The sequence below is a fragment of the Bubalus kerabau genome, chromosome 1 (genome assembly GCF_029407905.1).
Source record: "Bubalus kerabau isolate K-KA32 ecotype Philippines breed swamp buffalo chromosome 1, PCC_UOA_SB_1v2, whole genome shotgun sequence".
Classification (NCBI taxonomy): domain Eukaryota; kingdom Metazoa; phylum Chordata; class Mammalia; order Artiodactyla; family Bovidae; genus Bubalus; species Bubalus kerabau.
This window is the reverse complement of record NC_073624.1, coordinates 17,048,161-17,072,774: the sequence shown is the minus strand read 5'-3', so window position 1 is coordinate 17,072,774 and position 24,614 is coordinate 17,048,161. Positions and strand designations below refer to the sequence as shown.

At 44.5% G+C, this 24,614-nt stretch overlaps 1 protein-coding gene and 1 long non-coding RNA gene across 2 annotated transcripts in view; one reads left to right on the top strand and one right to left on the bottom strand.

Annotated features, from left to right (window-relative positions):
* Positions 1-2,445: 2,445 nt before the first annotated feature.
* The window catches only part of LOC129644144 (antigen WC1.1-like), a 91,594-nt gene continuing 69,425 nt past the window's right edge, over positions 2,446-24,614 (bottom strand). The window contains exons 18-21 of the mRNA XM_055569596.1: positions 4,252-4,344; positions 3,939-3,986; positions 3,272-3,412; positions 2,446-2,661 (exon numbers count right to left, since the gene is read on the bottom strand). Of these exons, the coding sequence (XP_055425571.1) occupies positions 2,516-2,661; positions 3,272-3,412; positions 3,939-3,986; positions 4,252-4,344 (428 nt within the window). The 3' untranslated portion in view covers positions 2,446-2,515. The remainder of the gene's footprint in view (positions 2,662-3,271; positions 3,413-3,938; positions 3,987-4,251; positions 4,345-24,614) is intronic.
* LOC129644295 (uncharacterized) lies at positions 8,242-10,150 on the top strand. The gene is made up of 2 exons (XR_008710786.1): positions 8,242-8,901; positions 9,920-10,150. It is a non-coding gene; the product is annotated as an uncharacterized LOC129644295 (long non-coding RNA).

The window sequence follows — 24,614 nt, the reverse complement described above, 5'->3', positions numbered from 1 at the left end:
TCAGACCCCTCCATCCACATCTTTGAAATGTAAATAGACAAACGTACCTGATTTCCCCATCTATCCCTTCTTCTGGATCCCCTCTGTCTAGGTCTCACTTTCTTGCCCTCTTGTCCCACGTGGATGCAGGGTGTGGATTAGCACCAATTTGCCATCCATCAACTAGAGAGAGATAGGAGCTGATATAATTTGCTCAGAATGATAGATAATTGGACAGACAAGAAATGGCAATGTTCTGAAGAAATAGTAAGCTGGGATGGGAAGAATGGATTCATAAGGATTTGATAACCAACTAGACATGGGAGAAGAGCAAGAAGGAAACTATATCTGCTTGAGGAATAAACAGATAAAGTAACCTAGGGAATGAGAGATGAAAAGGCAGAGGTAGTTACCTAGAGTTAGAGTTTTAATTGACCCATGAACACTTAAGCAGGATAAGGAAAGCTGTATGCATTCTCTCCCACCAGCAAATTCCTGCTTTGAAACCCACACCCAAGTCTGGTGCCCAAGTATAGGTTAAAAACAGGTTATGTGACATCTTAGGGAAGAACTTACAGAAATGTTCAGAACTGAGTTTTTTCCATGAGTTTGTGAAATGAAAATATCTCCTGCCATATCAATAAACAAGAAATGTCACAGCCATCAATGATTTCTGGTCTCCAGTTGTGAATGAGGGCTCCCAAAACTGGTCCAGGGGATGCTGCCACCCCCAATGGTAATGGCTGAGGAGCTGGGGGATGCAAGAAGCAGCTGTCTGCTTCTCCTTAAGGTGAACAGGGAAACAGGGTTGGCCCAAGATAGCTGAGCTGTATATGGAAGGAATGAATCCAGTGAGACCAGAGGCTTCCATCTTCCCATATATCAGATCAGATCAGTCGCTCAGTGGTGTCCGACTCATTGTGACCCCAATGAATCGCAGCATGCCAGGCCTCCCTGTCCATCACCAACTCCCAGAGTTCACTTAGACTCACGTCCATCGAGTCAGTGATGCCATCCAGCCATCTCATCCTCTGTCGTCCCCTTCTCTTCCTGCCCCCAATCCCTCCCAGCATCAGAGTCTTTTCCAATGAGTCAACTCTTCGCATGAGGTGGCCAAAGTACTGGAGTTTCAGCTTTAGCATCATTCCTTCCAAAGAAATCCCAGGGCTGATCTCCTTCACAATGGACTGGTTGGATCTCCTTACAGTCCAAGGGACTCTCAAGAGTCTTCCCCAACACCACAGTTCAAAAGCATCAATTCTTTGGTGCTCAGCCTTCTTCACAGTCCAACTCTCACATTCATACATGACCACAGGAAAAATCATAGCCTGGACTAGACGAATCTTTGTTGGCAAAGTAATGTCTCTGCTTTTGAATATGCTATCTAGGTTGGTCATAACTTTCCTTCCAAGGAGTAAGCATCTTTTAATTTCATGGCTGCAGTCACCATCTGCAGTGATTTTGGAGCCCAGAAAAATAAAGTCTGACACTGTTTCCACTGTTTCCCCATCTATTTCCCATGAAGTGGTGGGACCGGATGCCATGACCTTCGTTTTCTGAATGTTGAGCTTTAAGCCAACTTTTTTACTCTCCACTTTCACTTTCATCAAGAGGCTTTTGAATTCTTCTTCACTTTCTGCCATAAGGGTGGTGTCATCTGCATATCTGAGGTTATTGATATTTCTCCCGGCAATCTTGATTCCAGCTTGTGTTTCTTCCAATCCAGCATTATAGAACGCTACATTCCTTAACTTGGTACCTGATCTTTGATGTTCAGATTCCCTGCTCCCTTTGTTCCAAACTTGTATACAGCCTAACTTCCCCTGCTGCCTCTTTGGAGCAGTTTTCTCAAAGCTACTGAGATGCTGTATCTCCAGGGCTTCAAGTCTTAAGCATTCCCACCAAATAAAATAACTCTACCAGGTTCTGACTATACCTTTTGGTCAACAAAATCATCTTGCTAGGAAGGAGGGTGTGAATGTGGACCAAGTTTAGATAATTTTTCTAAGCAAGAGTGACCTGGAGCATCTGTGATCCCGGACAAATTCATGCCCTCATTAGCCTTTGAAGAAGGTGAGAAAACAGGGCAGTGCACTCATCGTGTATTTCCTTTGAGGAAAATGGTGTTTGAGGACCAATCCTCTAAAAGCATTTGACATGGAATGTGGTAAAAGTGAAGTCGCTCAGTCGTGTCCGACTCTTTGCGACCCCATGGACTGTAGCCTACCACTCTCCTCTGCCCATGGGATTTTCCAGGCAATAGTCCTGGAGTGGATTGCCATTTCCTTCTCCAGGGGATCTTCCCAATCCAGGGATAGAACCTGGGTCTCCCGCACTGTAGACAGACGCTTTACTATCTGAGTCAATGGAACGTGGTAATTATTAACAAAGCAAAAAAAAAAAAAAAAAAATTTTACTTTATTCAGAATATTTCACTTTGAGCAATTTCCATATAACACAATCAGAGGTCAGCACTATTCTATTGAGATACAGGCAATTAGAATATCTGCAGCATGATCTTGTATTTAATACAACATCATGGAAAAGTCACTGTGGATGTTCCCAGGGCACTTAGTTCAACATCATCATACCCAGGGCCCCCTTTCTCCCCCTGGAGCAGCCAGGGGCTCTCTCCTCCTTCCCCAGGATCAGCTTCCTCTGTAAAGACGTTTAGAGAAGAGCCTGAAAGAGGAAAGAGAGGTATGATTTAGAACAGAGACAAGGGGGCCAGACAGTGAGGAGGAAGCTAGTTAAGCAGGTGGTGATGACAAAGCATCCCTGGGACCCAGGTATGGGCGGGGAGGCTCAGACTATTTCATATCAGTTACAGTGAGGATGGATCCCAACTGTCCTCTCAGGTCCAGTCCATCTACTCTCTGGGGCCTCAGCTCATGTGGAAACCCTGCATCACAGGAGACCTGTGCTCACACAGGAGCTCTGAGAAGACCTGCCTCCAGGCAGTGAAGTGCAAGTTATTCAGTTGTGTCTGACTCTTTGCAACCCTATGAACTGTAGCCTGCCAGGCTCCTCTATCCATGGGATTCTCCAGGCAAGAATACTGGAGTGGGTAGCCATTCACTTCTCCAGGGGATCTTCCTGCTCGAGGGATCAAACCCCGGTCTACTGAATTGCAGGCAGATTCTTTACCATCTGAGCCACCAGGAAAGCCCATCAAATGCATGAGATTACCCATGTTTTGAAACTGTAGAGAGGTTAGGCACTGAGGAGTTCAAATTCACCCTTTCCTGGACAGAGACCAGAGATTACAGGGGATCAGCTAATCCCCACTCACCTGCCTGAGACCTCATCCCATCTTCTTTCTTTGGGAGCCCTTCCTCCTTGGTCCCCTGAGAGGCAGGAGGAGCCCCAGGCACTGGTACCTCTTCAGCATCATCATAATCCTTACCAGGGGCATCAGTCCTTTGATCTGGGGCTTCTGAGGGCAGAGCAGGGATCAGATGAAACCACAGTAAGGGGGTTGATCTGGGAAATACCTAAGATCCCTTCTGACCCAGAGTTTCTGAGATGCTAAATAGAGGCACCAGTCACTCCTTGTTTCAAAAGATTTTTTTCTCTGAGACCATGTTTCATTTTGATGTGTCCATAAACCAAAACATGACTTTACATATCTTAATATTTCCTGACTGAAAATATATATCTCAAAGCAACTCTCCCACCATTGAGCATTATTAAAGTATTTTGACAAACTGTGCTTTACAGATGTTATTTTTAAAACCAGCATGTGTCACTTGTGATTCTGAACACAGAGAGCCCAGCCCCAAATGTGCGACATCACAGAACAGCCAGAGAAGGAGAAGGGCAGACCAGATCCGGACACAAGGGATCCCTCTGGTCCATCAAAGGAAGACTGTAAAGGAAGACTTCCCTTACATCTCCTCTCTGTGAGGAGGGAAACTCTCCTCTGCAACACTCAGCTGAAGCAGGTCCACCTCTATTACCTGGAGCAGATCTGGAGTCAATTTTGTCCTCACCATCTGACAGGAAGCCTAAAGTGGAGACAAACATCACACAATACAAGAATGACCCTCCCACACCCACGGGACCAGTGTTAAGGCTGAGAAGGGATGGGTCTGGCTCTTGCAGTGTAGACCGAGGCTGGGGCTCACGGGACTGTGAGAGGCCATCCTGCCACTTTGGAGAGCTGCCTCTGTGAGCCTGGGGAACGTGTGGGGTCTGCAGATGCTGAGAAAATGTGCACACCCAGTGGGTGTGACAACCAGAGGTCCCAGGAGGGCAGGCAGAGAGACCCACCTGGGCTGCCCAGAAGACCCTCCTTCTGAGTCACAAGGTGATTGAGCGCCTCATACATGGCTTCAGTAAGAGCATCTTCATAGCTGGATAAGGCTGAGAGATGCCCCAGCAGGTCAGAGATGCTGCCCCAGACACCCTGATACAGCAGGCTGAGAGATCCCCTAGCAGGTCAGAGGTGCCGCCCCAGACACCCCAGTCCAGCAGGCCCACCCTTTATCTCCCTGATGTTCACACAGAGGCTGCCTGGACCTCAGGATCATCTCCCACCCTGTGCACCATGTCAGCACCTTCTCTCCTCGTCTGACCTGAATTCACAGCCCAGCCCCAACTCTCTGGTCTTGTAGGAGAGGCTATGACTTATAAAAGTTCACACCCCAGTCCTAAGAACCTCTGTCTACTCACCCCTTAGAGCTCAGCATGGAGCGCATGGAGTTCTTCAGACTCACAACAGAGACCTGGCCTAGGTTCCCCTCCTCACACCTGCCCCATCTCCTGCTGCCACACATTCTCCCTGGTCACTGGTTCCCCCTGCAGCCCACCTCTGCACTCTGCTCTCCATCTGAACACCTGAGTCACCAGGATGATGAGGACCAGGAAGAGAAGGGACACCAGGATGAGGCAGAGGTCCCCAGGCAAGGAGAAGATGCCAGGGAGAGGACTTGACACTGGTCTGGACCCTAAAGAGAACAAGGCAACAGGGTGTGGAGAAGGTCCTGGGCACAGAGAAACCCCCTGTGCCAGCATTTCCAGGGACTCCAGACAGTGGCGTCCCAGCCTCAGGCACAAGTGCACTGACAGTGACCTGGCTCCCCCAGGTCTCATCCTGAGATGCGTCAACTCCACTCCGGCCAGTGTGGCCCCGAGGCAGAGCCGGGGATTGTCAGGGAGCTGCCCTGCCGAGACAACCTCTGAGGATCTGGCTCATCCCCTCTCCTTGGGCTTCAGGAGACAGAGCATCAAACAGTCCTGGGACCCGCACCTCACTGATGAGGAGCAACACTCAGAAGCAGATGGGAGAACCTTAGATTCTGCAACACAGGAACCAGTCTCCCTTGGACCCCAGTCATGAGAAAAATGAGGCCCCAGGAACCAAGGCAGAGGAGTTCCCCAACATAATGCCCCAGGCTCCTCCCCACCAGCAAGGGCTCCTCAGGCTCTTTCCTCTCCTGAGCTGTCAGAGGGCCCACAGAACAGGTCCCCAGACCTGAGTATTCTCTCCTGCCCATGGGTGTTCACAGTACCTGTGGCAGTTGGGGGCAATGTTTTCCTTACACCTAAAGAGAAAAACAGCAGTTTGAGGAAAATAAATTGGCCAGAAAGCAGGGCAAACCCATTTTTCCCTCCTGAGCCTGAAATCAGACCTCAGTCTCCACAACACCAGTGTCCCGTCCTCCCAGCTCCCCCATCCTAGATCAGAGCCCCTGGACCTGGACACTGTCTAAATACAAACTCCCCACCACGCCTGGCCCAGCCCAGTGCCCCCGCGCTGCCCCAGCTACCCAGGGTGGATCCCGAGCCCCTCACTCACCAGAGCACCTCATATCAGCATCCTCCTCCTGCTTGCAGTCGCTCTGCCCCCAGGGCTCCTCAGCACAGTCCCACAGGGAGGACTCCCGGCCCCTGCACCACACCTTGTCCAGCCAGATGCTCCCATTTCCAGGGCCAAACAACGCAGCCCGCACGGCTTCCAGGGCCTGGCCACAGGCCAGCTGTTGACACACCACCTTGGCCTCTGCCAGGCTCCAGGAGTCATCCCACACAGTGCCCCAGGAGCCACTGTGCCAAACCTCCACCCGTCCTGAGCACTTGCTGTCTCCTCCCTTGAGCCGGAGCTTCTCTCTGTCTGAAAAGGCAGCAGCCCCTCCTGTGACTGCCCTGGTGGGAGGAAGGAGCCCCTGGGAGCCACAGGGGAGGGGGCGGGGCTGACGTACCAGTGCAGGGGGCAGCAGTTGGACAGCTCTTGGGTCTTCTTCCTGCAAACAAGAAGGAAACACTGGATCAGGAACAGCTGGGGGTGATCTTTTCCCCAGATAAGATTATCTAAGGTCCTTGGGTCAGTGCAAATGACACGTGAAAACACAGGCTCATTCATTAACTCCTGGGCTGAAACTTTCACTGCATCTGATCACCAGCTGAAATTACTTTAAATATTTACTTGTTTATCAGTCTTCACATCCCACAGCAAATATAAACACAGGCATCTACAAATGTACACATCAGTTCAGTTTAGTTCAGTCACTCAGTCGTGTCCGACTCTTTGCGACCCCATGAATCGCAGCACGCCAGGCCTCCCTGTCCATCACCAACTCCTGGAGTTCACTCAGACTCACGTCCATGGAGTCAGTGATGCCATCCAGCCATCTCATCCTCTGTCATCCCCTTCTCCTCCTGCCCCCAATCCCTCCCAGCATCAGAGTCTTTTCCAATGAGTCAACTCTTCGCATGAGGTGGCCAAACTCTTAATGAAAGTTCCATTAGAAGAAGGACTTTGTATATCTTATATGTGCCATGTTTCTGCTATTAGGACAGTGCCTGCACATTGTATGCACTCATTCAACAAATATGTATGGAAAACCTTTTCTAAATACCTAGATAAGGGCTTGATAAATAGTTATTGAATGAATGAATAGATGAATAAAATTCAGTAAAATAAAATTTAAAATTCACACTAATCAGTGAAATAGTAAACCAAATATAAGTGAATGGTAATAGCCTATGATAATAGCTCATATTCAAAATAATCAGTCCAGAAGAACAGAGTTAATTTATACTCAAAATCTCACATATGTAATTTTAATGGAAAATTATTAGATAGATTATAAGCTACTCTTACCTACTATTCAGTGTGACAAGTGGGCAAGTGAAGACTACTGTTGTAAAAGGAAACTCCCTTTTCTAAATTTATTTTTAATTGGACGATAATTGATCTACAATGCAGTGCTGGTTATGTGTGTGTGTGTTAGTGGCTCAGTCGTGTCTGACTGTTTGTGACCTATTGAATGCATCCCACCAGGCTATACTGTCCATAGGATTTTCCAGGCAAGAATACTGGAGTAGATTGCTATTCCTTTCTCCACTGGATCTTCCCTACCCAGGAATCGAACCCAGGTCAGGTCTCCTGCACTGCAGGCAGTTTCTTTGCTGTCTGAGCCACCAGAAAAGCCCATAGTGTTGGTTAGGAATCTCTTAAAAAGGAAATATACAGGAAAGACTTGGTAGAATTCTAAAAAGATATATGTACACATATATGTACACACTGAATAAGGCAGAAATTTTTGCAATAGAGTAAAAAAAAAAAAAAACCTGCTGAGAAAAATTTGTATTGAGAAGATGCGGAAATAACAAACAAAAGACTGAAAAGTATATATTAAAAAATTGAAGCTGAGAGAAATAAATTCAAAGCAACACAAAAAACCAGAAGGGTAAATAGTACCTGTCATAAAGTATCAACATTTATATATTCCTTCCAGATCATCCTATCAAACCTCCTACCCACTCTATGCAGAAAACCTCTGAGAAAATGATGGAAGGACCTCTGTGAGTGGGTTGCTCATTTTCATGGTCAAAGACTTTACCACCTCTCAAGTCACAGGGTTTAATTGTAGGAAAAATATCATCAATAAAACGTCTCACAGTTTAATGCCTCTTTGGCCTTCAAATGAAAAAGACAAAGAGATGATCAAAGAGAGGCAAGGAAGGGAGTGAGCCTCTACTTTTGAAGTATCTGATCCCACATTCTCTTAGCTATGGGTTTCAGGCAACATCCAGCATACCATTCAAGGTGCACCTGAATGGGCTGTGTGTGTTTGTGTATGTGGAGGGGGAGGGAAGGAGAAAGAGAAACAGAGAGAAATGTTGAAGGAATGAGAGGGTAACAGGCAGGAAGGCCAGGGGTCTCCAAATGGAGGAAATAGCCTGCAAATGTCAGACATTTTTATCTCTCTTACGCAGCAGGAGGAAACAAACTAGCAATATTTTTTTCCTTCTCTATACAAATTTCAAGAGAGGTTTCTCTTAAAATACTGTGTTGCCATAATGACACCTGGTTTCACCTGAAGTTAGCTATTCTTGAGCCTAGAGATAACCAATGCCTTTTTCTTATGGAAATGTTTGTCTTAAGCTATGCTAATGTACTACGCCTTTACCCCAAACTCTGTCTCCAAGTCGGTTCCGCCTCTGGGCCCAAAACCTACTTGACAAACCAGTATGTTATACTCAGATATTGTTCCCCTAATCTATGTAAATAAAACTATTTGTATGGTGGTCTGCCCTTCTTTAAGATTCAAGTTAATTATCTTATGGCCCAAGATTATCCCAAAATGCATCTTATGGGCGAGGGGCCTGGTGCTATTCTGAATTATAAGACATTCCTTTCTTTCATTAACAGACTGCTAGTGACTATATAACATCCAGCTGAAGACTAGCAAGGGGGTACTCTTTCTGCCCCCTTCTGATGCCTATGTTAGAAGCTTTCTCTATCTCCTTTATACTTTAATAAAACTTTATTACACAAAAGCTCTGAGCGATCAAGCCTCGTCTCTGGCCCCGGATTGAATTCTTCTCCTCCGGGGGCCAAGAATCCCGGTGTATTCGCGTGATTCAACAACAACCTTTCATCTTGGGGGCTCGTCCGGGATCCTTCAGGACAAGGTAAGGATGCTTGGAGCTTTAGTTCTTTGTTCTCTTAGCGAACACGTTTTCTGCTGTGCTTTACTAACTCTACCGTGTGATTGTGTGAATGAATGGCAGGCCCTGCGTGAAGCAAGTAAGGGGCCCTGCTCTGCGGTTCCACAGTGATCTCATACAGCTTATGGCAGAAACCTGTTGGGGCGTTATACCGACCTGCCAATGCCAAGAGGCACCCAATGTCTCCTTTGGGAACCGACCAGAAATGGGCAAAGCGTGTGGACCGAACTCTCCTTTCTCGGTCAAACTTTTCGGTCTCTTTGACCATTTCATAACTCCTTGGGAATTAGAAGTACTAACCTAATCTATCGGATCATAGACTTTCAAGAGACTTGTGATCTATATTGTTACTGTATACTGTGGCTTAGGTCCCAAACTTGGATTGGTAGTCAAGAAAGTGTCTAGCCTCGCTAGGAATCAAAAGTTTGGAAGCTAGATGGAGCTCTAGCTCCCAGAACATCTCTGAGGTTAAAGGTTACTCAGATTGGGACTGCAATGGGTTTTTTTCTTTGGTAATGCCGGCTCTTAGTGGATCAGAGGAGGCTGTTATACTGGTGTGGTGATGCTTAGAAAGAACATCTCAGTTTTATGTTCACGTCCATCTTATTGTAGTCAAGAAATACTCAGGGTCGTACACAGGCACTCAGGTGACGAATGTTTCCCACAGCGGTCTTAGCTTGAGAGACATTCTGGAAGGTTACTCTGATTCACCCCGGGTGACATCAGAGGCAAGCAAGGTTAAGGGTGAAGAGCTGGACGTCAAGTAGAGATGCTATCAAGTCTACCCCTGGTACATCCCCACCCCATCTCGGTGGTAGAACCGGGAGGGATGAGTACGGCACCTGCGTCGATAAGAGACAGACTAAGTCCGACCAAGAAGGAAAAACTTTTGGTGTAACGTCTGTCTACACCCCCATCTAGAGCAGGGAGGGACGCCTCCGGTAGAAAAAATGGCGCTGGTCGCTTTTTTTCTCTCTTACAGATGGGAGCTAACAATTCCAGCCTCACTCCTTTGAACTGTATCCTGAAAAACTGGGATAGATTTGATCCCCAGGGCTTAAAGAAGACACACCTGGTCTTCCTATGTGATACTGCATGGCCACGGTATCCATTGGAGGACGGCGAACGGTGGCCAGTTGGAGGGTCTCTTAAGTATAATACTGTTCTACAATTAGACCGGTTCTGTAAGGAACAAGGAAAATGGGTAGAAGTAGCATATGTGTTGCCCTTTTACTCTCTGCGAAATATGTCAGACTTATGTCCTAAGGGTATAGATCTGGGCGTGAAACCTTCAGCTCCCTCCTGTCCTCTTACTCTGCCCCCGTGCTGGAGACTCCAAACTGGGATTCAAACTGCCCACATGGAGGTCCAAACAACTCCTGTCTCAGTACGACCTCAGACTACTCTGGTTTCAGTAAAAACTCAGACCATCGAAGTAAGAGATGAGATGGAAGACAGGAGACAAAGAGAAGAGGAAAAACAGGTTTCTCCAATCTATCCCTGGGATCATATGGGCTGCCGTCTATGGGGTCTCACAGAGTCGGACATGACTGAAGTGACTTAGCAGTAGCAGCATGGATCTATATATATAGATCCATATATATAGATATAACTAGACTTACTGTAGTGATCATCTATCAATACACACAAACATATAAGCATTATGTTGTACACAGCAAAAAATATAATGTTGTATCAATTATATCAAACAAAAAATTTTAATAAAGCAAGTTTAGAACATGTAGATTAAATTAGCTCCATCCAAACTTCATTTTATAAACTCAATTTAAACCCATCACTTAGATTTTTAAATATCAAATCTCACTAACAACATCCTACAGGGTTGGGAAAGAGACAGAAACAGACATAAGTCACCTGCACACGAGATGTAGGCTTCCTCCTTTGGAGAGCATGAACTGTATTTCCATGGGCCAGAAGGACACTGCCAGAGAGAGGTATCAGTTTTCCGACACTGAATTAAATCTACCCACCGGGGTCTAGAACCTTCCCTGAGACCAACAGAGGTGTTGAGACTTCCACTGTCCCCACAGCCAAGCTGTCTGCAGATAATGGACACGGTGACATCATCCATGGGGCTGCGGCAGACACTGCCCCAGGTCCCGTTGTAGAAAACTTCCAGCCACCCAGCACACTGCTGGTCCTCGCTCACCATCCTGAGGGCCAGGAACTCTAAGATAGAAAGAGAGGAGACAGGACACAGTGAGCACCACACTCAGTGCTCTGGGTTTTCCTCTCTCCCCAAAATTGTGAACATTCATCTGTGACCCAGCTGAGGAAGCAAATCCATTAGATGACCAGAGTGAAACTTGTCTCCTTTTCACCTGACTTTGTCCATTTGTGTCTGTCTTTCTAAATATTTCTACCACCATGATGTAGTGGATATGAACTGAGAAAAGACCAACCTGGACACCTGCAGGGAGAGGGAGCTGACTCCTGCTTCCTGACAAAACATCTAAAAGAGTGTATGAAAGGGGTGTGATGTGGACACTGTGGAGGCAGATGGAATAATGGACCCACAGATGTCTACATGGAACCTGTGTCTATGTTTCCTCATCTGGCAAAAGGGACTTTACATATGTGATTATGGTATGGTGCTTGGGATGGTAAGAGTAACCTGAAATATGGCAGATTAACCACCTGAACACGGTCTAATCACATTCTTAGACTCACTATCCTTTAAAGGGGAATCCTTTTCCTCGTTCTGGTTAGAGGGAGATGTGAATATGGATAATGGTTAGAGAGGTGGAGCATTGCCGGTCTGATGATGAACAGAATAGGGTTATGAGTGAAGGAAGGCAGGCAGTTTCTAGAAGCTTGAAAAGACAGGAAACAGATTCTTTCCCAGAGGCTCAGAAGTGATGTGGCCCTGCTGAAACTTTTATCACAATCCAGTGAGATCCCTGCTGGACATCTATTCTACAGAAGTGTAAGGAAATAAATATGTTGTTTTAAACCATTAACAATGTAGCAATTTGTTATAGAACAAGCAAAAACTAGCACAGTGGCTTTAAGACTTCTCTACTATATGTACCAGAAGGGTGAGCCCTGATTTCAAGAAAATCTGTGAGAAAAGGCTCTGCCAGGAAACACTACTGAGAAGAAAGGACTAGAATCTCAGCTGCTGCAGTAGGCAGTGAAAGCACCTCGTCTTCACCTCTGTTGGAAACACAGGCTTCATGAGAGGAAGCCTCCTTCTCTGGTCCTTTCAGCATCTCTCCCTCAGGGCTCAGACCCCCATCCTCCTGGGCCCTCCCCTCCCCCAGCCTGTGGACAGTGTGCAGCACAGACCTGAGCAGATGACCCCGGCGTCCTCCTTGTGTCTGCAGTCGTGCCGCCCCCAGCCCCAGGAAGGGCACGTCCACACCTGGGACTCATTTCCAGCGCAGTTCAGGTCGTCCAGCCAGATGGGCCCTGATCCTGCCCCAAAGTGGGCAGACCCTGTGGCATTGAGGGCTTCCCCACAGCCCAGCTGCCTGCACACCACGTGGGCATCGTCCAGGTACCAGCCGTCATCACAGATGGTGCCCCAGGAGCCTTGGTCAAGGATCTCCACTCTCCCGGCGCAGTGACCGCCCCCGTCCACCAGGCGGAGCTGTCTGCTGTCTGAGGACAGAGAAATGGGACAACGCTGCCTTGACCTGGGGAATGACAAGGGTCTTCTGTCCTGTGGGACACTCACCTGAGCAGTAGGGGGCGCTCTCCTCTGAGGCCACAGATCCTGCTGGTTCAGACACAAAGTGGTCACACTGGGGCAGCACCTGGGTCTGGTTTCCTAAAGAAACAGCGATGATTAGAGGGTTGGCAGGGTTAAAGAACAGGAAAGTCAGTTAAACTAAATAATTTTTAGGAGGGGAGGGAAGTTTGGGGGAAAATGGATACATGTATGTGTATGGCCGAGTCCCTGGCTCTTCACCTGAAACTATAACAACTTTGTTAATCGGCTATACCCCAAAACAAAGAAAAAAGTTCAAAAGAAAAAAAATAAATAATGACCTAGTGATGGAGCTGAGATGAAAGCTGGTACATACTGGTAAAATTACCATAATTTTCGTGTTCCCTTTCTCCATGAAGAGCCCTGGTCCTGACAATAGCACGATTCCTGTTTTAAGCCAAGCTTTGCCTTAAGAATGAGTTAAACAAGTTGTTCTATCCTTCAGTTCACTTCAGTTCAGTCGCTAAGTCGTGTACGACTCTTTGCAACCCCATGAATTGCAGCACGCCAGGCGTCCCTGTCCATCACCAACTCCCAGAGTTCACTCAAACTCACGTCCATCGAGTCTGATGCCATCCAGCCATCTCATCCTCTGTCATCCCCTTCTCCTCCTGCCCCCAATCCCTCCCAGCATCAGAGTCTTTTCCAATGAGTCAACTCTTCACATGAGGTGGCCAAAGTACTGGAGTTTCAGCTTTAGCATCATTGCTTCCAAAGAACACCCAGGACTGATCTCCTTTACAATGGACTGGTTGGATCTCCTTGCAGTCCAAGGGAATCTCAAGAGTCTTCTCCAACACCACAGTTCAAAAGCAAATTCTTTGGCGCTCAGCTTTCTTCACTGTCCAACTCTCACACCCATATATGACCACTGCAAAAACCATAGCTGTTGGGGGCCGGCGTGAGGCACTCCGCCCATGGCAAAGGTCATGAGGAAGGAGGCTTGACATACGCAAAGGCGGGATCGAGCCTCAGGAGTCCCCCTGGAAATCCTCAAGCATCTACCCCCATAACCAGAGCCTGCCTACTTTACTACTTTGTGCTCTCACCTACACCTCTGGCTTTACGGGGGGCTGTCCCCCACCACCTCTTTCGGAGAAGGAGTTAACCTAGAGCTCCAGTTGATAAAAACTCCTAGGCGTGACAAGAGTGTTTTAACCTACAAACTCCTCTGAAGGTTCTCTAGCCTGCCTGACAGGCTTGTCCGGCCACATGTGATTGCTCACAGCCTCCCAACCATGAGAGGCACGAGATGCTTTAAACCTTCTAAAAACAGGTTCTTTAGAAAAGTTAGAAAATTATTAGTATAAGTATAATGGGCTGATTAGCAATTGTATTGGTGAAGGGTTTTTCATTTGTTGAGCCAATGTTTACTGCTAAGTCTCCATATCCCCTGCCCTTACACACATTAATGAATATATAAAAGAAATAAGTATTAACCTTTGATATAAATCACGTTAGACCTTAGGCTAAAGTAAATTCTTTCCTTAACTAAAACCCACTACACCCTCACCCTATAGGAATGTAACTTTATTTGGGTGGCGTCTGTTTTAAGAATAATCACCCCTGGAGAAATAAGTGTCCTGGTTGACTGATCGCTGTCACAAGGAGAGGGTCGTAAATTGTCAGCAGGCCCCCTGGCCAGAAGATGATGTAACACCCCTAAGACCTCTGTATACATTTGTATGAAGCACCTGACTTTGATAAAAGTCAGGACTGCTGACCCCGCGTGACTTTTGCATAACATCTCAGTGTATAAAAGTAGACCATGGAAAATAAAGAATTGGGATCAGTTTCTCGAAATACTGGTCTCCCCATGTCTCTCTCTCTCTCACTCTGGTTGAGTCTCCATCTGGAGCGCGGAACCCACCATGCTTGCTAATTATGCCTGGGCTTCTAAGATCCGACCGGGGAGGCCTCAGTGTCTCCTCTCCTTCGGGAGAACGGAAGGACGCCTGCGGCCTACGTAAGTGGTGCAAACTTCTTGTCTTGAAGTTTTATTGGTCTCCCGCGTAAACCAAGCTACTCAGCCTCTTTTCTCCACTGAATTTCCTACTGAGCTATCCTTATTCTATTCCTTAATTAACGTTTAATTAAGCAGTTGTTTCCTGACCCTCGCCTATGCCGTCTCTCCTTCGAATACCCTGGATCAGCTGGGGCTGGACCCCAGCACATAGCCTTGACTAGATGAACCTTTGTTGGCAAAGTAATGTCTCTGCTTTTGAATATGCTATCTAGGTTGGTCATAACCCTCTTTCCAAGGAGTAAGTATCTTTTAATTTCATGGCTGCAATCGCCATCTGCCATGCTTTGGATCCCAAAAAAATAAACTCTGACACTGTTTCCACTGTTTCCACATCTATTTCCCATGAAGTGATGGGACCAGATGCCATGATCTTAGTTTTCTGAATGTTGAGCTTAATCTACCCCTAAATAGAAGAAGCAAAACAAAAGCCTTTCTGAAGGAGTTGTACAATTATTTATCTACAATGTTTGTGATTTTAAAAATACTTATATAAAAGAGATCTCATGGAAAACTAGAGCAAAAAGAAACATTAAAAAATTTCCCAGGGTATTTGGCTCTCAAAGTTACCTGACAAAGAATTTATTTTTTTTCATTTATTAATTTTTGAGTATAATTGCTTTAAAATGTTGTGGTAGCTTCTGCTGTACAGTAAAGTTATACATATACATGTGGGCCTCCCAGGTGACTCAGTGGTAAAGAATCTGCCTGCCAAACAGGAGACTGGGGTTCCATCCCTGGGCTGGGAAGAGCCTTTGGAGAAAAAAATGGCAATCTACTCCAGTATTCTTGCCTGAGAAATCCTATGGACAAAGGAGCATGGCAGTCCATGAGGTCATAGAAGAGTCAGACACAACTCAGTGACTGCTGCTGCTGCTGCTAAGTCGTTTCAGTCGTGTCCGACTCTGTGCGACCCCATAGATGGCAGCCCACCAGGCTCCTCTGTCCCTGGGATTCTCCAGGCAAGAATACTGGAGAGGGTTGCCATTTCCTTCTCCAATGCATGAAAGTGAAAAGTGAAAGTGAAGTCGCTCAGTCGTGCCTGACTCTTAGCAACCCCATGGACTGCAGCCTACCAGGCTCCTCCATCCATGGGATTTTCCAGGCAAGAGTACTGGAGTGGGGTCCCATTGCCTTCTCCAACTCAGTGACTAAACAACAATTACTCTATCTATCTATCTATTTATATCTATCTATCTATTTATCTCTATCTATCTATGTATATGTATCCTCTCTTTCTTGGATTTACTTCCCATTTAGGTCACCACAGATGGAGAAGGAAATGGCAACCCACTCCAGTGTTCTTGCCTGGAGAATCCCAAGGACAGGGGAGCCTGGTGGGCTGCCGTCTATGGGGTCGCACAGAGTCGGACACGACTGAAGTGACTTAGCAGTAGCAGGTCACCACAGAACACTGAGTAGAGTTCCCTGTGCTATAAAAAAGATATTATATATCTATTTATGTGTACATACACTAAGACACTTCGGTAGTGTCTGACTCTGTCAGTAGTGTCTGACTCTGAATTGTAGCCCATCAGGCTCCATGTCTATGGGATTCTCCATGCAATATCTATTTTGTACTTAGTATCAATAGTGTGGGGCTTCTGAGTCTGGTGGCTCAGACAGTAAAGAATCCACTTGCAATGCAGGAGACCTGGTTTTGATCCTTGGGTTGGAATGTCCCCTGCAGGAGGGCATGGCAACCCACAGTAGTTGTACCAATTTACATACTCTATGTAGGAGCATTCCCTTTTCTGCACATCCTCTCCAGCATTTATTTGTGGATTTTTTTAATGATGGACATTCTAATTGGTGTGAAGTATTACCTGCCTGTAGTTTTGACTTGCATCTCTCTAATAATTAGTGATGTATTTGTTAGCCATCTGTATGTTTGAAAAAAAATGTCTATTTAGGCCTTTTTCCCATCTTTTCATTGGATTGTTTGGTTTGTTGATATTGAGTTGTTTGTGTATTTTGAAGATTAATCCCTTGTTAATTACTTCATTTGCAAATATTTTCTCCCATTCTGAGAGTTGTCTTTTTGTTCTGTTTATGGTTTCCTTTGATATGTAAAAGCTTTTAAGTTTAATTAGGTCCTATTTTTTTATTTTTGTTTTTATTTTCTTTAGGAGGTTGATCAAAAAAGATCTTGTTGCAACTTATGTCAAAGAATGTTCTGCCTATGTTTTCCTCTAAGAGTTTTATAGTCTGACAGAGAATTTAAATAGCCATGATTAAAGTGCACAAAGAATTAATTAACATGATGTGTATCTTGGCAGAGAAATGATAACAAAAACAAATGAAAATTCTACAGCTGAAAAAGTTAACAACTGAAATTAAGAACTAGAGAATGAGTGTATCAGCACATTAGATCAACATAAAGTAGAAATAATAAAATGGAAAATCAGAGGATAAGTATTCCTCTATTCAGAAATGCTGGTCCTATGGTAAGTGCCTGGTTAATAATGCTATATAACAAAATTTCCCCCCAAACTTAGTAGTTGAAGGAATTTATTTTTTAATTTTGCTCATGATTTCCTGGGTCAGTAATTTGGGAAAGACTCAACTTGGCAGTTCCATCTTTGGGGTTTCTCATGTGGTTGCATTTAGATGTCATCTGGGACTGACATCTCTAAAGGTTTGACTGAACTCTGGTAATGTAAGGAAATTCCCAGAAGTATTTTTGTTGTTATTTGGAGGGAGGGATAAAGGAGCATCATGTCTGCAACCTCATCCAGAAAGATTTTACATACTCAGGGAAAAACAGGGCAGGAGGGGAACAAATAAGGAGAGGAGGGGAAAGCTAGAGCAAGGGAGAGAGAGAAAAGAAAGAAAGGATTAAAGCAAAATACTAATCTAACATTTGGGGAATCCAGGTAAAGTTCAGAGACAATTCATTCCTAGAAAACCTTCACTAAAGGAAATATAATAACATCAAACCCATAAAATGCCTAGGAGAAAACCTAGTTAAAGATGTGCAAAACATCTGAGAGAAATTCAAGACCTAACTGAATGAAAGGATATATTTTGTCAGTGAATTGGGAAACTCAATGTTGTCAAAGTCAGTCATTCTCAAATTTATATACAGATTAAATCTAACCTCAGTCAAATTCCCTTGTGCTTTTGTTTGCCTGAAACATGACAAGTTGATTCCAAATTTATGTTGCTGTTGTTCAGTCACTTAGTCATGTCTGACTCTTTGTGACCCCAAGGACTGCAGCACACCAGTCTTCCCTGTCTATCACCAACTCCTGGAGCTTGCTCAAACTCATGTCCTCTGAGTCAGTGATGCCATCCAACCATCTCATCCTCTGTCATCCCCTTCTCCTCCTGCCTTCAGTCTTTCCTAGCATGAGGGTCTTTTCTAGTGAGTCAGCTCTTCGCATCAGGTGGCCAAAGTATTTGAGCTTCAGCTCAAAAATGTATACAAAATACAAAAACCAAGATTGACCAAAGAAGTTGGCAAGAAAAGCAACAACATAACTTCTTTAAATTTAAGTTACCCAGACTTACTATGTGTGCTTAGTCAATCAGTCGTGTCCAACTCTGTGACCCAATAGACTACAGCCCACCAGGCTCCTCTGTCCACGGGGATTCTCCAGGCAAGAATACTGGAGTGGGTTGTCATGCCCTTCTCCAGGGGATCTTCCCAACCCAGGGATCAAACCCAGGGATCAAACCCAGGTCTCCCACCTTGCAGGCAGGTTCTTTACTCTCTGAGACACCAGGGAAGGTTCAAGACTTACTATAAAATTACAGAAATTAAGAAAATGTGGTACAGGTGCAAGGAGAAACAAAGGATACAGTGGAACAGAACAGAGTATAAAAAATGTATTCAGACATATGTGCCCTTTTGCTTATCACAAAGGTGGCACTGCAGTGGGGAATAGTCTTTTCAGAAAAAAGACTTTGAGTCAACTGGATACCCATATGAAAACAGGATACTTGACCCTTATCCTACACAGATGTCAATCCTAGAAGCAATGCACAATTATATGCAAAAAAAAAAAAAAAGTAATTACAGTTCTGTGAGATACTCTCAGAGAACATTTTTGCAATTTTGGAGTAGACAAAGTTCATTTGAGAAGAATATAAGGAGTTCTAGAGACTGGATCAATGGACTAGTTCAAAACTGAGACAGAGTACGTCGAGGCCGTATATTGTCACTCTGCTTATTTAACTTATATGCAGAGTACATCATGCGAAATGCTGGGCTGGATGAACCACAGACTGGAGTCAAGATTGCTGGAAGAAATATCAATAACCTCAGATACGCAGATGACACCACCTTTATGGCAGAAAGTGAGTAGAAATTAAAGAGCCTCTTGATGAAACTGAAAGAGGAGAGTGAAAATGTTGGCTTAAAACTCAACATTCAAAAAACTAATATTATGGCATCTGGTCCCATCACTTTATGGCAAAAAGATGGGGAAACAGGGAGAGACTTTATTTTCTTGGGCTCCAAAATCACTGCAGATTATGTCTACAGCCATGAAATTAAAAGATTCTTGCTGCTTGGAAGAAAAGCTATGACCAACCTAGTCAACATATTAAAAAGCAGAGACATTACTGACAAAGGCCCATCAAGTCAAGGTATGATTTTTCGAGTAATCATGGATGTGAGAGTTGGACCATAAAGAAAGCTGAATGCTGAATAATTGATGCTTTTGAACTGTGGTGTTGGAGAAGACTCTTGACAGTCCCTTGGATGGCAAGGAGGTCCAACCAGTCAGTCCTAAAGGAAATCAGTCCTGAATATTCATTGGAAAAGCTGACGCTGAAGCTGAAGCTCCAATACTTTGGCCACATGATGGGAAGAACTGACTCATTGGAAAAGACCCTGAAGCTGAGAAAGATTGAAGGCAGGAGGAGAAGGGGACGACAGAAAATCAGATGACTGGATGGTTTCACCGACGCATGGATATGAGCTTGAGCAAGCTCCAGGAGATGGTGAAGGACAGGAAAGCATGGCATGCTGCAGTCCACAGGGTTGCAAAGAGTCAGACATGACTGCAATTGAACTGAACTGACTGACTGCAAGAGCACTACATGTACAGAAAAAAAGTTGATAATCAAACCTAAGATGAGTAACTTGGCTCATTGAAGTACAGCATACCATTAAGAAAATAAAAATATAAGACCAAGAATTAAACACAAAAAAATTATAATAAATACTTTTGCCAAAAGTCATCATCATGGTAATTTGCACCATTGTATTTGTAATAGTCAAGAACTGGAAATAAACTCAAATCTCTGCCATTAGTTGAATGGTTCAACGCATGGTCATGTGATCATTCAAAGGAATACTCTATAATAATAAAAGTGAATGAAATGTTGCCATAAACAACATCATGAGTGAATCTCAAACACAGTTTGGAGTCAAAGAAATTAGACACAAAAGAAAACATACTGTATGATTTTACATAAAGTTCAAAAACTGAGAAAATATTCTATGGCAGTACAAGTCTTAGGTAAGCAGTCTTCCCTGGAGAGGAGGAGGACACAGCTATTGGGAGACAATAGTGATTCTGTAGTGCTGTGCATATTCTCTTTGTAGATCTGGGTTGGGGAACATGACCTAGGTATACACTTATTGTTTGTAATTTGTTCTCTATTATTATCCTTAAATAATACAGTTTCATAAAAATATTATTCATCTAAGTGTTTCTTTGGAGAAGGCAATGGCACCCCACTCCAGTACTCTTGCCTGGAAAATCCCATGGATTGAGGAGCCTGGCAGGCTGCAGTCCATGGGGTTGCTAGAGTCGGACATGACTGAGCGACTTCACTTTCACTTTTCACTTTCATGCATTGGAGAAGGAAATGGCAACCCACTCCAGTATTCGTGCCTGGAGAATCCTATGGTCCATGGGGTCACAAAGAGTAGGACAGGACTGAAGGAACTTGGAACACTTGCACCACAGTCCTTCACAATCTGTGTTTTCCCTCCCAGATCTTCCACCTGAACTCCATGAAATCTCCTCATTATTTCAAAAAAGCTTCTCAACATTCCCCTCTGGTCATTATTTCCACTCTATATTTCTCCTAAACACGGTACTTCACTTCCAGCAATCCACTACTGAGGCTGAAATTTCTCTTCCATGCCTGACTCCTAAGGTTGAGCAGAAGAAACTCCAAGAGCTTTGATTAAGATAATGAAAACACATGCTATTCTAATCTTATTTCTGCTACCTCACCACCACTTTGACTTACCTTCACATCATTACAACATGTCTGAAAATACAGAAAAGACAGACCATAGGGAGGAAACTAGTGACAAAAAGAAATAGAAGGAACCTGTACCATTCATAAAAATGTGAGAGTCTAAGTTAGAGCAATGGTAGGGGGTACAAACCACAATCAGGATTTAAATATCAGTTCAGTTCAGTCGCTAAGTGGTCTCCAACTCTTTAAGACCCCATGAATCGCAGCATGCCAGGCCTCCCTGTCCATCACCAACTCCCGGAGTTCACTCAAACTCACGTCCATCGAGTCAGTGATGCCATCTAGCCATCTCATCCTCTGTCGCCCCCTTCTCCTCCTGCCCCCAGTCACTCCCAGGATCAGAGTCTTTTCCAATGACTTCACATGAGGTGGCCAAAGTACTGGAGTTTCAGCTTTAGCATCATGCCTTCCAATGAATACCAAGGACTGATCTCCTTTAGAATGGACTGGTTGGATCTCCTTGCAGTCCAAGGGACTCTCAAGAGTCTTCTCCAACACCACAGTTCAAAAGCATCAAGTCTTTGGTGCTTAGCTTTCTTCACAGTCCAACTCTCATATCCATACATGACCATTGGAAAACCATAGCCTTGACTAGACAGACTTTTGTTAAATATCAGAACACTTCCAATTCTCTACTTCTAAGTATATCTTAACTGGAATTAATAACAAGACATCAGTTTTCTTAAGATGACATTGGGAGTCCTAATTTCACACAAAGTTTGAACATCACACACTCCATTTTCACTCAGATGCTGATTTATCAAAATATGGTAGAGACACCTGTAGTATTTCCACAAATTTATCTTCAGTTGGAACCATGATTATGACATTGTGACAATGAGGAAGGTTACTTGAGATGCCAGAAAACAAATTTGTTTAAAACAAAAGTTTCTAACTAAAATTCAAATTCACCTTGAAAATAATTATTTTTAATAAGAATGATAAAGAGAATGGAAGAAAACATTTTGAAGAGATGAATAGATTTATGACATAAGTGCTGTAGTGGTTTCACAAATGCATACTTATCAAGCAGTTTTGTATGTCAGACATACCTCAATAAAGTACTTTTTAAAAAGGAAAAGAATTGTTTCCTTAAGGGCATCAGCTAGAATCATCAAAGATCTGCTGAAGGTGAGATTAGAAAAGATCACTTTTCCAATGATCTTCCTGTACATAAACACCCAAGATCTGATTGGCTGTGGCTGTTAAGGACCTACTGCAGATGTCTTCAGGGCTCCCCTGTCCCATCATCCCATTAGATGGGGTGATACTATCCTAAGACCAGACTTCTACATTAGGGAATTCACTAGGATAACTGACAATATCTTCCTCCAGTCCAGTTGTTCTGATGTGATTAATAACCTGGACATCCAATCTGCAATTGTGATAACAACTAGAAGCATCTCTGCCAAATACTGTGAGCACCCATTCACACCCTAGTTTCACTGCTGTCTTTCCTGCATCCACCTTGGCATAGGTCAAACACACTTAGGTAGCACTGAGTACTTCTTAGGAGTCACATCAGGTCCTCTTAGCTTCAATTCAGTTCACTTCGGTTCTTCAGTCATGTCTGACTCTTTGCAACACCATGGACTGCACCATGCCAGGCCTCCCTGTCCATCATCAACTCCCGGGGTTTACTCTAAATCATGTTCACTGAGTCGGTGATGCCATCCAACCACCTCATCCTCTGTCATCCCTTTCTCCTCCCACCTTCAATCTTTGTCAGGATCAGGGTCTTTTCCAACAAGTTGGTTCTTCGAATCAGGTGGCCAAAGTACTGGAGTTTAAGCTTCAGCATCAATCCTTCCAATGAATGTTCAGGACTGATTTCCTTTAGGAGGGACTAGTTGGATCTCCTTGCTGTCCAAGGGACTCTCAAGAGTCTTCTCCAACACCACAGTTCAAAAGCATCAATTCTTCGGCACTCAGCTTTCTTTATAGTCCAACTCTCATATCTATACAGGATTACTGGAAAAACCATAGTTTTGACTAGACCAGTCTTTGTTGGCAAAGAAATGTCTCTGCTTTTTAATATGTAGAAAGTGAAGAGGAACTAAAAACCTCTTGGTGAAAGTGAAAGAGGAGAGTGAAAAAGTGGGCTTAAAGCTCAACATTCAGAAAACGAAGATCATAGCATCTGGTCCCATCACTTCTTGGGAAATAGATGGGGAAACAGTGTCAGACTTTATTTTGGGGGGCTCCAAAATTACTGAAAATGGTGATTGCAGCCATGAAATTAAAAGACACTTACTTCTTGGAAAGACAGTTATGATCAACCCAGAGAGCATATTGAAAAGCAGAGACATTACTTTGCCAACAAAGGTTCATCTAGTCAAGGCTATGGTTTTTCCAGTGGTCATGTATGGGTGTGAGAGTTGGACTGTGAAGAAAGCTGAGTGCCGAAGAATTGATGCTTTTGAACTGTGGTGTTGGAGAAGACTCTTTAGAGCCCCTTGGACCGCAAGGAGATCAAACCAGCCCATTCTAAAGGAGATCAGTCCTAGGTGTTCATTGGAAGGACTGATGCTAAAGCTGAAACTCCAGTACTTTGGCCACCTCATGTGAAGAGTTGACTCATTGGAAAAGACTCTGATACTGGGAGGAATTGGGGGCAGGAGGAGAAGGGGACAACAGAGGATGAGATGGCTGGATGGCATCACTGACTCGATGGACGTGAGTCTCAGTGAACTCTGGGAGTTGGTGAAGGACAGGGAGGCCTGGCGTGCTGCACTTCATGGTGTCGCAAAAGTCGAACATGACTGATCGACTGAACTGAACTGAACTGAAGTTGGTCATAGCTTTTCTTCCAAGGAGCAAGCGTCTTTTAATTTGATGGCTGCAGTCACCACCTGCAGTAATTTTGGAGCCAAAAAAAAAAAAAAGTCTGTCACTATTTCCACTGTTTCCCCATCTATTTGCCAGGAAGTGATGGGACCAGATGCTATGACCTTAGATTCTGAATGTTAAGTTTTAAGCCAACTTTTTCACTCTCCTCTTTCACTATCATCAAGAGGTTCTTTAGTTCTTTGCTTTCAGCCATAAGTGTGATGTAATCTGCATCTAAGGTTATTGATATTTCTCCCGACAATTTTGATTCCAACCTGTGCTTCATCCAGTCCACATTTCTCATGATGTACTCTGCATATAAGTTAAATAAGCAGGGTGACAATATACAGCCTTGACGTACTCCTTCCCCAATTTCGAACCAGTCTTTTGTTCCATGTCCAGTTCTAACTATTGTTTCTTGACCTACATACAGATTTCTCAGGATGCAGGTCAGATGGCCTGGTATTCCCATCTCTTGAAGAATTTTCCATTTTGTTGTGATCCACACAGTTAAAGGCTTTGGCATAGTTAATAAAGTAGAATTAGATCTTTTTCTGGAACTCTTTTGCATTTTCAGTGATCAAAAGGATGTTGGCAATTTGACCTCCGGTTCCTCTGTCTTCTCTAAATCCAGCTTGAACATCTGGAAGTTCACAGTTCATGGACCACAGCCTTGTCTAACTCAAAGAAACTATAAGCCATGCCATGTAGGGCCACCCAAGAAAGACGGGTCTTAGTGGAGAGTTCTGACAAGACATGGTCCACTGGAGAAGGAAAGGCAAACCACTTCAATATTCTTGCCTTGAGAACCCCATGAACTCTTAGCTTCACTGCCTCTTAAATGTGATGTGCTTCAGCTACTGTGTT